This window comes from Fomitopsis serialis (genome assembly GCF_022376445.1).
Source record: "Fomitopsis serialis strain Sig1Antser10 chromosome Unknown B0H18scaffold_6, whole genome shotgun sequence".
NCBI lineage: Eukaryota > Fungi > Basidiomycota > Agaricomycetes > Polyporales > Fomitopsidaceae > Fomitopsis > Fomitopsis serialis.
Window position 1 is genome coordinate 26,172 of NW_025954966.1, and position 12,492 is coordinate 38,663.

General features: G+C 56.4%; 2 protein-coding genes across 2 annotated transcripts; one reads left to right on the top strand and one right to left on the bottom strand.

Annotated features, from left to right (window-relative positions):
- Positions 1-8,122: 8,122 nt before the first annotated feature.
- B0H18DRAFT_979585 (tryptophan synthase beta subunit-like PLP-dependent enzyme) lies at positions 8,123-10,100 on the top strand. Its single transcript, XM_048044405.1, has 5 exons — positions 8,123-8,214; positions 8,259-8,675; positions 8,728-9,493; positions 9,557-9,660; positions 9,716-10,100. Exons 1-5 carry the CDS (start codon positions 8,165-8,167, stop codon positions 9,966-9,968), a joined length of 1,590 nt encoding a protein of 529 aa, XP_047898194.1. The 5' UTR covers positions 8,123-8,164; the 3' UTR covers positions 9,969-10,100.
- Positions 10,101-11,560: 1,460 nt separating this feature from the next.
- On the bottom strand, positions 11,561-12,478 carry B0H18DRAFT_979589 (uncharacterized protein). Its single transcript, XM_048044406.1, has 2 exons — positions 11,773-12,478; positions 11,561-11,719 (listed from the first exon to the last, which is right to left on the bottom strand). Exon 1 carries the CDS (start codon positions 12,470-12,472, stop codon positions 11,828-11,830), a length of 645 nt encoding a protein of 214 aa, XP_047898195.1. The 5' UTR covers positions 12,473-12,478; the 3' UTR covers positions 11,561-11,719; positions 11,773-11,827.
- Between the last annotated feature and the right edge of the window lie 14 nt (positions 12,479-12,492).

A 12,492-nucleotide genomic window follows, 5' to 3' on the forward strand; every position in this document is an offset into this window, starting at 1 on the left:
CGCTTTGCACGAACGAGAGGCAAGCGTCGCCGCTCGCGCCACGCGTTGCCTACATCGCTTTGACGCGACCGCCACTTGGACGGTCGTTTGGACCTTTCGCTTTGTCGGGCCTTAGCCGACACTTTGTTTCCTTTCGCCTCGCCGCTTTGTTTCGCCACCTAGTGTACACGAGTGGAAATGTGTCTACGTAGTATATATAGGGCTCGCTCTGAGCCCTCTAATATCATCCTCTCATCTCATTCCCACTCGCGGTGCGAAGTCTACCTTCAACAACAGGTTATGAGCCCCGCCTCGCTCTGACGACGACGACGCACCTTATTGAACCCCCGAGAATCTCTGCTTCATTTTGAACTCGCCCTCCACATCCTCCCACTATGACCGATGCACTCCGTTTCAAGATCGAGGCCCTGACCGGCGCCGAGAATTGGCAGACCTGGAAAGTTCGCCTGTCGGACATCCTCGATGACGCGGATCTCTGGGATTATGTCTCGGGCGAGCTTTCCTGCCCGTCGCCGCCAAGCCCGGACACGACGGCGGAAGCAAAAGCCGAGATAGAGAAGACGATTAAAGAATGGAGATCGAAGGATCGACGAGCACTCACCGCGATACGACTAAGGGTGGCCGACAAGATCTTGATCTACGTGAAGGCCGCCCAGACAAGTCACGACGCGTGGAAGAAGCTGGAGACGATGTACGAGGCGCAGGGCGTCCTCGCGATCGTCCAAGCACGCCGCAAGATGTTCCGCGCGGTGTGCACCGAAGACCAAGACGTCGAAGAGTTCATTCGACAGATGACGGGTTACCGGGATGACCTGCTGACGCTTCAGCAAACGGTCTCGGACGAAGAGTTCTGCATCTCGATCCTTACCGCACTTCCGGAGTCCTGGAATACCTTCACTGCGACGCTCGACTATCAGAAGGGCTTGAAGGACTCCGCGGAGTTGATTGCTCGCATCCTGGACGAAGATCGGCGTGTAAAGAGTCGCGCCGAGGAAACAGCTTTACATGGCAAGTTCCAGAGGTCGAAGGGCAAGGGCAAGCGGACCCTACCCTCGTGCTGGAAGTGCGGAAAGCCCGGCTATCAGTCAGATTGCCCAGACCACGAAGGAACACGAAAGAGGAAAGAGCAGGAACGTACCGAGCAGAAGTCGAAGGATGGCAAGAGCGGGGGCAAGGCGATGGTGGCAGACACAACGGAGTCCGACTCGGAGTCAGAGGACTATGCATTTGTGGCCACGGACATCGAGTCGCACCAGGAGGGCGACCTAGCGCTTGCAGCTCTGGATGCCGATGACTGGCTTGGCGATACAGGCACGACGGTGCATGTGGCGCGCTGTCGCGAGCACTTCTCGGACTATCGCACCACGCCGGGTGCGACGTTGAATGGTGCCGGGTCGACGACGGTCCTAGGTCGAGGAACAATCAGGATGATTGCGGACATAGATGGTCAGCAGAAGACCATAACCCTCAAGGACGTCGTTCACGCACCTGCTATTCCGCACAACTTGGTCTCCCTCGGACGTCTTGAAGCGGGCGGGAACAAGATCGAGATCAGCGATGGGGAACTAGCTGCGAAGGACAAGAAGGGACGCACCTTTCTACGCGGCAGCCGAATCTCCCGCTATCTGTACCGCATGGCTATCAGTCCCGAAAAGGAAGCACACGCTCACCTGGCAGCACCGGTGCGACCCAAGCAGAAGAAGTCACTTGCTAAGTGGCACCGGATCTTTGGCCATATGCATCCGCGTGCGATCTTGACATTGAAGCGCAAGGACATGGTCTCCGGCCTAGAACTTGATGAGTCCGGACCAACCGCCGAACAGTGCAAGATCTGCGTAGAGTCAAAGCAGCACGTCGAGGCATTCCCGAAGGAGTCACTCACCGAAATTGAAGCGGTTGGCGATGTCACTGCCTCCGACGTCTGGGGACCTGCCCGAACCGCAGCAATTGGAGGTCAACTCTACTACGTCTCGTACACAGATCTCAAGGGACGACGGACAGTCACCTACCCAATGCGGAACAAGTCCGAAGCACTGGCGAAGTTCAAAGTGTACCGCTCAATGATGAAGACCCTATTCAATGTCGAACTAAAGACACTTCGAGTGGACAATGGCGGCGAATACCTAAGCAAGGAATTTGATGCTTACCTCACCGAGAACGGCATCACACTGGAGACCACCGCCCCCGACTCGCCTGCCCAGAACGGGATTGCCGAGCGCATCAACCGCACACTTGTGGAGCGTGCCCGAGCAATGTTGCATGCACATGACCTGCCAAAGAAGTTGTGGAAGGACGCCGTTCAGTACGCGTGTTATCTGAAGAACCGCTCACCTACGCGCGCGCTTGGAGACAAGACCCCGGAGGAGGTCGTCACTGGCAAGAAGCCAGACGTTGCAAACCTGCAGGAATTCGGGACGAGATGCTGGGTACTCACCGACAAGCAAAAACGCACGAAACTCGACCCGAAGTCAGAGTCAATGATCTTCATCGGGGTTGCGGAAGGCAGCAAGGCTTGGCGCTACTACAATCCTCGAACCGGCGCGATTGGGAAATCACGGAATTTGATCTTCGAAGTGGAAGGGGAGCCGGACGATGGAGATGAGCTAGACCTGATAGAGTCTGCCCCTACGCGACTCGAGGGGGAGAGTGGGATGAACGAGTCGACTACGGAGCAGGGGGAGACGACGAAGACTGCGGGACAGGGAGAGCAGGGGGAGATGGCGAAGAAGACCGAGGGACCGGAGACGCCGAAGAAGAGCGCCCCGATCGAGACCAAGATCGCATCGCCCAGGACCAGCTCCAGACTCGCTGACAAACCTCCGACGGACTACCGGCAGCTGCACACCGGCGCTCCGAGGCGACCCCCGAAGGTCACCGTAGAGGACGACACTGAAGCCGACGCCGAACTCTCACACCATCTGTGCTTACTCACACTCGCTGGTACCGAAATGCTCTCTGAACCTCACACCGTCGAAGAAGCAAGAGCAAGCGACTACTGGCCACAATGGGAAGCCGCAATGAAACGCGAGATGGGCCAATTCCAACGACTTGGGGTTTACGAGCTACGCGAAGTACCTGCCGGGCGCAAACCCTTAGGAAGCAAGTGGGTCTTCCGCCTGAAGCGAAACGAGCAAGGAGAAGTCGTCGAGTTCAAGGCCAGGCTCGTCGCGAAAGGATTTGCGCAGATACCCGGCATGGACTACCTCGAGACTTTCGCACCCGTCATCCGCACCGACTCTATCCGTGTCCTACTCGCCATCGCCGCGAAGCGCAACATGGAACTTGAACAGATGGATGTCGTGGGTGCGTACCTGAATGGGAAGCTGGAAGAGGAGATTTGGATGGAGCAACCAGAAGGGTTCGACGATGGGTCAGGCCGCGGTATGTACATGCTCGGCGCGATCTATGGACTGAAGCAGGCCGGACGTGTCTGGAACATCAAACTCAATGACGCCCTGCTCTCGCTTGGCTTCAAGCGCCTCCATTCCGACCCCTGCGTCTACATCCGATGCGACAAGGATGACAGGCTCACCATCATCGGCATACACGTTGACGACATGGCCCTCCTCGCGGATTCCATAGAAGACATGAAGAAGCTCAAAGAAGAGCTCAAACGGAACTTCGATCTCAAAGACGTTGGACCAATGCGACACTTCCTCGGCTACGAAATCGCGCGGGACCGCACAGCCCACACTCTTACCATTTCGCAGCACCAATACGTGCAGACAGTGCTCAAGCGCTTTGGCATGACTGACTGCAAGGTCGTCACGACACCACTTGACCCTCACGTCAAACTGACGAAGACTACCGACGACACCTCCACCTCAGAAATGAAAGACAAGCCATATCAGGCTCTCATCGGCAGCCTCATGTACGCGGCACTTGGAACCCGCCCAGATATCAGCTACGCCGTGCAGACCCTCTCGCAGTACAACTCACGCCCGAATGAAACCCACTGGACGGCCACGAAACACGTCCTACGCTACCTCAAGGGCACGCAGAACTTCGCAATCACTTACGGTGGCTCGAACGACGACCTGAACGTCAAAGGTTTCTTCCGAAACTTCCGACTCGAGGGATACTCGGACGCAGACTGGGGTGCGAACCCAGACGACCGGCGATCAATATCAGGCTACGCTTTCCTCGTAGGAAACGGTGTCGTGGCTTGGAGCTCAAAGAAGCAGACCACGGTCGCCCTTTCGACCATGGAAGCTGAGTACATGGCAATCTCATATACAACACGCCATGCCATCTGGCTCCGCGCACTACTTGCCGAACTCACCTTCTCGCAAGACGGACCCACACCTATCAACGCAGACAATTAGTCAGCGATTGCGCTCTCGAAGGACAACGTGAATCATTCGCGCTCGAAACACATCGATATCCGTCACCACTTCATCCGCGAATGCATCCTCGCTGATACCGTCTCCTTATCCTATTGCCCCACTGAAGTCAACTCCGCCGACCTGTTCACAAAAGGACTCGCACGCGATCGTCACCATGGTCTCACTACCCAACTCGGGGTCCTACGGTCTTAGGGGGAGCTGCACTCGCTGCTAGCTTGAGGGGGAGTGTTGGAGTTCGCGCTTTGCACGAACGAGAGGCAAGCGTCGCCGCTCGCGCCACGCGTTGCCTACATCGCTTTGACGCGACCGCCACTTGGACGGTCGTTTGGACCTTTCGCTTTGTCGGGCCTTAGCCGACACTTTGTTTCCTTTCGCCTCGCCGCTTTGTTTCGCCACCTAGTGTACACGAGTGGAAATGTGTCTACGTAGTATATATAGGGCTCGCTCTGAGCCCTCTAATATCATCCTCTCATCTCATTCCCACTCGCGGTGCGAAGTCTACCTTCAACAACAGTTGATACATCCTTGAGACGCATCGCGGCGCGGTGATGGTCGTTACAAAAGCAAATGAACGCCCTGAGTCTTGCAGGCGAGAGTGCGGCAGCCACTGACGCGCCACGATCACGGGACCGTTCCCTCAAGATCGGATCGAGATAGTGCCCTTTGAGTGCCCTCGTCCTTTTTCGACTTTCTGCTCCGGTACTCGTGTATCATATTGCTGTATCGCTACTGCCCCGGACGGCGCTGTTTGACTTTCTGACATGGGCGCACCTCATGTTGATGAACTCCGGGACCGGAGGTATTTGGGTCATCGGTCGAAGCACGGTGTACTCTCGGTGTGTCACGGTCGTGCTCAAAGCCTCGAATCCTGTTAACCAGCAACTCTGAGATAGATCGGCTGTGATAGGCTCCATGTCAAGATGGGATATATCCTCTCAGAGGCTCTTCGAGAACTGAACGACCGATCATCGGCTAATGTCATGCAAGGACTGTCCTTTCAAATAATTGATGCACAGTATGCGGAATTATATCACCACTCGTCCGGATGTAACCCGGATCGAACGTTGACCTGCCGAATGGTCGAGGCGAGACCATGGTAAAACTGCGCTGTGGGGATTAGGTGCCAGAAGCGGCAGACAGGTCGTCAGCAGACCAGAGGATGATCAACTGTACGGCATTCAAGAGGCACTTCCCAGTCAGCACAAACTACTTGCCTAAGCGAGCTGACAATGAGGGCTGATGCATATGTACGTGTGATCTTTCCACGAAACCCGAGATTAGCTCATTGCTCGCTCTGTAGCGACAAACGTATTGTGAATCCGACAGTTCTTGGACGTCCTCAGGAGCACCTGTCCGTACATGGAAGTGCCTAGAAACAAAACCACCACGGAGGGCATGTTTGAACCTAACCCAGTGGGGTATCTCTGTGACTGCGCCTGAACCGACGCAAGCTCAGATTCGACAGGGATTGGTAGTGTCGTTTGCGTTATGTTGCTCGAGATCGGGTGCGAGCCTGTTCACGATGGTCTCTTGCTCACGCGTCTCCAGTGATTCAGCGATGTGCAGTGCCATTCTGGCAGACGCGCATGTGCAGGCCGCCGGTAGCCCTAAGAGCTTCTGCTTCTTCGCTCTTGCTCAGCGAGCCCTCCGCCGTCTGCAATGAGCCGGAGCGGTGATGAGTGAGACACAACCAATTGCAGAGAGATATTCGCACCACTTTAGAACGAAGTGCATTTAAACACGCTGAGTCTGCCCTCAGACTCTGGGTCCACTACCGGACATAGCCCTGCTCGAAATGGAGGACCACTACGTTGCAGCTGCTCCTGACACCTCGTACTTCACGCCGCTGCAGGACCCACCGGCAGGGACGGCCTTCGATCCACAGTCGGATGGCAAGACCATACCAAAGCTGTTTCAACCCATCAAAATTCGTGGCTTGCAACTGCAGAACCGCATCATGGTAAGACCGTCCGATTTCATTGCTCTGTGGCTGAGGCTAAAGTATATGGATCCTGGTTTCGTAGCTATCGCCCATGGTGCAAATATCCGGCGACAATGGGAAAGTTACCCCTTGGCACACAGCGCACAGTAGGTCCCTCATGCTTGCTCAGCAGTTCACTAGCTCATCCTCATTCATGTACAGTCGGTGCGATCCTGACCTTCGGCCCCGGCCTCACCTTCATCGAAGGTGCAGGGATCCTTCCAGAGGGCCGCGTGATGCCCCAAGACCTCGGGCTCTGGGATGACGCGCAGATCGAACCGCTCCGGCAGCTCGTTGAGTTCGCGCACTCCCAAGGACAGAAGGTCGGCATCCAGTTGAACCACTCCGGGCGGAAGGGCTCCACTGTCGCGCTCTGGCTATCCTTCCACGCGATCTCGACGCGTGCGGTCGGCGGTTGGCCGGACGAGATCGTCGCCCCGTCGGCGATCCCGTACAAGGAGGGCGAGCCGATACCGAGGACGCTCGACGAGACGGGCATCCGGCGTATCGTACGTGGCTTCGCGGATGCTGCGGTGCGCGCGATCAAGGCTGGCGTAGATGCCCTCGAGATCCACGGCGCGCATGGTTACTTGTTACACCAGTTCTTGAGCCCCGTCACGAACAAGCGGACGGATCGGTATGGAAGGAGCTTTGAGAACCGCATTCGACTCTCGGTGGAAGTCGTTGATGCAGTCCGCGCGGTCATGCCTGAGGACATGCCTCTTTTCTTCCGGTGAGCATAAGCTCAGGAGGACCATCTAAATGCATGCTGATCAGCTTGACGCAGGGTGTCCGCAACGGACTGGCTTGAGAAGGTCGCACCGAACGAACCCTCGTGGCGCTCCGAGGACACCGTGAGGCTCGCCGAGGTTCTTTTAAGTCATGGCGTAGACGTCTATGACATCTCATCAGCAGGTCTCGATGCTAGGCAGAAGATCGAGTTTACCGAGCCTGCCTACCAGGCTCCGTACGCGGAAGCAGTCAAGAAAAGAGTTGGCGACAAGATGCTGGTGGCGAGTGTGGGCGGTGTCACGGACGCGCACGTCGCGCAGCACGTCCTTGTGGACATGGGTGTCGACATCGTTGCGGTTGGCCGGCAATTCCTGCGAGACCACCAGACGGTCTGGACGTTCGCGGAGCAGCTCGGAGTCGAGATAAAGCTGCCCAATCAGGTTGCCTGGGTCTTCGGTGGACGAGGTGGTGTGCGGAAGAGGCAGGAGCAGAAGGAACCTACGGAGAAGAGTGTGCGCACCGTCCGGGCGAAGAGGGACAGCTTCCTGAAGGTCACGATGAACAAGCTATCAATCAGGATGAAGGGAGAGTAGCCGAGAATCGTGTCTCACATGTCAATAGTATCTAATGTCGTGCGCGAGGGATAGGTTCTTAATCCTCGAATTCAGTACTACGGAGTTCTGCCAGTGTCTGTTTACTACTAGTACTAGTAAGCCTGAGTAGTAGTAAAATACCGGCGGCGTCAATTCATGAAGTTCAAGAAGTTTGCACTAGGCTACATACTACTGTTCTGCTGAGCAGTGGCGACTCGGAGTCATCAAGTATCCCATGGATGTACAGACAAGGGTGGAGTCTTATTGCGATGGGCAGGACCAGTTCCAAATGGCACGTTGGTGAAGCTAAGGTGAACGTTTGAACGAAAGCGCTTGTCATTCTTTTATCGTCGCCGGTAACGGAGACTGGTTTGAACGTCGAGCTGGTGGCTTCTGAAAACAGCAATACATCGCATAAGCGCCCGAATGGGAAGGAGCGCGAGTCATCTCAGATCTGCACATTCTCAGAATCCACAACCTGCTTCACACTCACTTCTGAATAGCAAGACGCTATGCGGTATTTCTCAACAAGGGGAGCGAACAGTCGCTCTCTTTTGAGGAGGTGGGTGTTGATCCCGACTCGTAGGACTGTGTTAACAAACAGCTAGACTGTGCTCACAGGCCTGGCTCCAATGGCGGTCTATACATCCCGGAACACATCCCAGCTCTCCCAGCAGACTGGCAGGAACGCTGGCGGGACCACTCCTTCCAGGACCTCTCCGTAGAGATTCTGTCCCTTTACATCTCTCCCTCTGAGATCACCCGCAACGAGCTGCGCACCCTTGTGGACAAGTCCTACAGCACCTTCCGCCATCCTGAAATCACGCCGCTGAAGAAGCTGAGCGACAAGACGTATGTGCTCGAGCTCTTCCACGGCCCGACTTTCGCATTCAAGGACGTTGCGCTGCAGCTTCTCGGGAACTTGTTCGAGTTCTTCCTGGTACGGAGGAACAGCAAGAAAAGCGCAGAAGAGAAGCGGGAGAAGCTGACGGTGGTCGGTGCTACAAGCGGGGACACTGGCAGGTAAGTACGACCTCCTCATAACCTGGGACACACTCGCAAACCGTCACTACAGCGCAGCGATCTACGGCCTGCGAGGCAAGGCGGACGTCTCGATATTCATCCTCCACCCAAAAGGGCGCGTCTCGCCCATCCAGGAAGCACAAATGACGACCGTCACGGACGCAAACGTGCACAACCTCGCCGTGCGCGGCACGTTCGACGACTGCCAGGACACCGTCAAAGCGCTCTTCGCCGACGCCGCCTTCAACGCGCGGCACCGCCTCGGTGCGGTCAACTCGATCAACTGGGCGCGCATCCTCGCGCAGACGGTCTACTACTTCCTTGCGCATTTCCACGCACGCAAGGCGCTCCCGCAGGGCGCGCAGCTCCAGTTCGTCGTGCCTACGGGCAACTTCGGCGACGTGCTCGCGGGCTACTATGCCAGGTGCATGGGTCTCCCCATGGAGAGGCTCGTCGTCGCCACGAACGAAAACGACATCCTCTCGCGCTTCTGGAAGAGCGGCGCGTACGAGAAGGTCGACCGTGCGCCTGCTGCGGGCGGCGCAAGCGACGGGAAGCAAGCCGTCGGTGGCGTGCGGGAGACGCTCAGCCCCGCGATGGACATCCTCGTCTCGAGCAACTTCGAAAGACTCCTTTGGTACCTCGCGTACGAGGCTCAGGGCGCCGCCGATGACGAGCGCGAGCGGCGGCAGAAGGCATGCGCAACAGTCGACGGGTGGATGCGCGCGGTGAAGGCCGACGGGCGCGTACAACTGCCCACGGCGGTGCTGGAGGCGGCACGCAGGGACTTTGCTGCCGAGCGGATATCTGACGCACAGGTGCGTGCGACCTGTGTACTATGTGCGGTCGATTGGCATCGCTGATTGACTGGTCGGGGGCAGACGCTGGAGACGATCAGGGCATACCACAGCTCCTCGCCATCGTACATCGCCGACCCTCACACCGCGGTCGGGCTGTGCGCCGCCGCGCTCGTCGCGTCCCACAAGTGTGTCCTTGCCCCTCTTCTTACACGCTAGTGTGATGACATCGTATCTGCTCAGCCCATCAAGCACAGTGCAGGTCGTCCTCTCGACCGCGCACCCCGCGAAGTTCTCCGAGGCGGTCACGCGCGCGCTGCAGGGCGCGCCATCGTTCGACTTTGAGCGGGACGTGCTGCCGGAGGAGTTCCGTGGCCTGCTGGAGCGGGAGCGCCGCGTGGTGGACGTGCCGAATGACGTGGAGGCGGTCAAGGCCGTGATCGAGCGATTCGTGGGAGACGGGCAGGCGTTCGCCGAGAAGGGCGCGAGTGTGTAAACAGTCGATACTTCAACTTGGTGACGGAACGTGCGTATGTCTGCAGGGCGTGCATTGCGTATCTACGTAGAGGCAGCAAGACTAGAAATGTAATTGCGCGGCAGTGTTATTGTGATCGTCTGTTGTTCTGGATCGCTACAAGATGTTGGTCTAGCTTCGATCTTCATATTGGTACGATGGTAAGTGTTCTCACTCGCCCGAAAAAGTGCGTTGCGGAGGAGAGAAGAGGCACCGGCCTGGAGAGGCGAGGTGAAGGGAGAAACGGGCGCGACGTAGGCAGTGTCAACAGCATCGCCAGCGATTATGAGGACGTTGAGCGCCCATGAGCATCCATGAAGAGCTGGAAGCCGAAGTCCCACTGGCAGAGGGCTGTGGTCGAAGGAGCTCCCAAGCTGACGTAGACTCTGCACGGCTTGGCTCTGCCTACGACCATAACGTTTCATATGAGTGCTTGGACTTCACCCCGCCACATGAAGTTCGGCCGCCTATGGTTGTCGCAAGTGGTCCGAGGGCCCTGCACCGCCCGTGGGGAACGAGACGAGCGACAAGTACTATACGCACCACCTTCAAAATCAATGCAGGAAACTGTCAATAGGTATCCAAGTCCATGCAATCAATTGGAGAATACAGATCAACGATTACGATGCAGAGAATGTCTTGCGCTTCAGCTTCAGAAGCCGGTCGCGCTCCTCGCGTGCCTCCTGCTCCGCCTACGGTTGCCCGATAGTCCGGGGCCGGGCATTTTTGCACGACGCGCCTTTGACGCGCCTCAGCCATATCGCGTCCGCCTGCTCCATGTCTTCTAGGACTGGGAATACTCACGTTACGGTCGTAGAAACATGACTGCTACACGTAAAGCACTGGGAACATCAAAAGAGAGGGATTAGCAAGCTCATCGGCCCTCAAAATTCACGCGAAAGCTCGACGACCTCGGAAAATGGTAAGCGCCCGGCGCGTTACCGCGACTCGCTCGCTCGGACTCGAAGGCGCAAGTTCTACACCACCTTTATGGCCGCGGCAGACCAAGCACAGTATATATGGTGAGTTATTCATACGTGCTGTGGTTTTACTTCTCGTACTACGGGCATAGTTCGAATTGTACAGCCCATGTTCTCAGCTCGGACACTGCTGCAAATGAAGTAGCTGGTACTATGCAAAGTCAACTGGGATACTGAGCAGAACGAAGTGCTGAGGGTAGGAGAAGCTCAGAAGTGCTTTTACGTCTATCTATCTATGGCTATGACAGGTGCAAAATAATAGTGGTCTTGCCTCGGAGTCGTACTTACTGCGTTGCGGGCCTTCGTGTACATCGACAAAACCAAAATATATATCATGTGTCTCGAACCGTACATCTGAATCACCTCATCACCCCCGGACAAAGCATGCACATCAAAACCCTACACCGAGAGCTTCAGGAAGTTTCATGAAGCTTCACTGGGCCTGCCGGACTCCGCTCAGCACTGCAGTATCAGTAGTACCGAGTGTCATACCATCCTGCTTATGCTAATCTGCATCCCTGTTCGACATCTCACAAGTTCCTGAAAACCAGCCACGCACCAGCATACAACATGGCCCATAGTTGTATCCTCCAGACTTGCGCCTTCGAGTCCGAGCGAGCGAGTCGCGGTAACGCGCCGGGCGCTTACCATTTTCCGAGGTCGTCGAGCTTTCGCGTGAATTTTGAGGGCCGATGAGCTTGCTAATCCCTCTCTTTTGATGTTCCCAGTGCTTTACGTGTAGCAGTCATGTTTCTACGACCGTAACGTGAGTATTCCCAGTCCTAGAAGACATGGAGCAGGCGGACGCGATATGGCTGAGGCGCGTCAAAGGCGCGTCGTGCAAAAATGCCCGGCCCCGGACTATCGGGCAACCGTATCCGCCTCCATCTTAGCCCTCTTCCGTTCCATTTCTTCCGCTTCCGCTGCTCTGTTCCTTTCGGCCTCCTCCCACTTGCGCCATGCCTTCAACTTCTTTAACTCCTTAAGCTTCTTCTCTCGCGACTTGAAGTATTCGACCCCCTCAGGCGTCATTTTCGCATCCTTGACTGCCTTGCGAATATATTCGATATTATTCCAGAAGCTATCGAAGTCGCGCTTTGCTTCTTGATGAGGTTTGAGGTTTCCTTTCGGGAAGAGTTGTTTCTTTTTGGGAGCTCGCTGTTTGTTTTTGGTGAATGGATTGCGAGGCTCTGTAGTGTCCCGCCGCATGCGCTCACTCAGCAGCCAGCCCAAAAGCTGCCTGGAAAGGAACGGGACGTATTCGGGGTCGTCGTCTGCGCTCTCGTCAGTCCTATTGTCTGGGCGCTGTCTCGTCCGGTTCATAAGCAAAGCGGCCTTCTCGACGCAGCATTGCTCGTAGTCGGCCGTCATCATGGCTTCAAGTCCTTCGTCGTCGAAGGCCCAAGCGTAGTACACCATGACCCACACGAACGACTCTAAATCGTGGCGATAGAGTCGCTTGAGACGACCATTCCAATAGGCGTCCGTCAAGAGGTCAATCGCCATGAAGGGAATGGTGCCCGTCC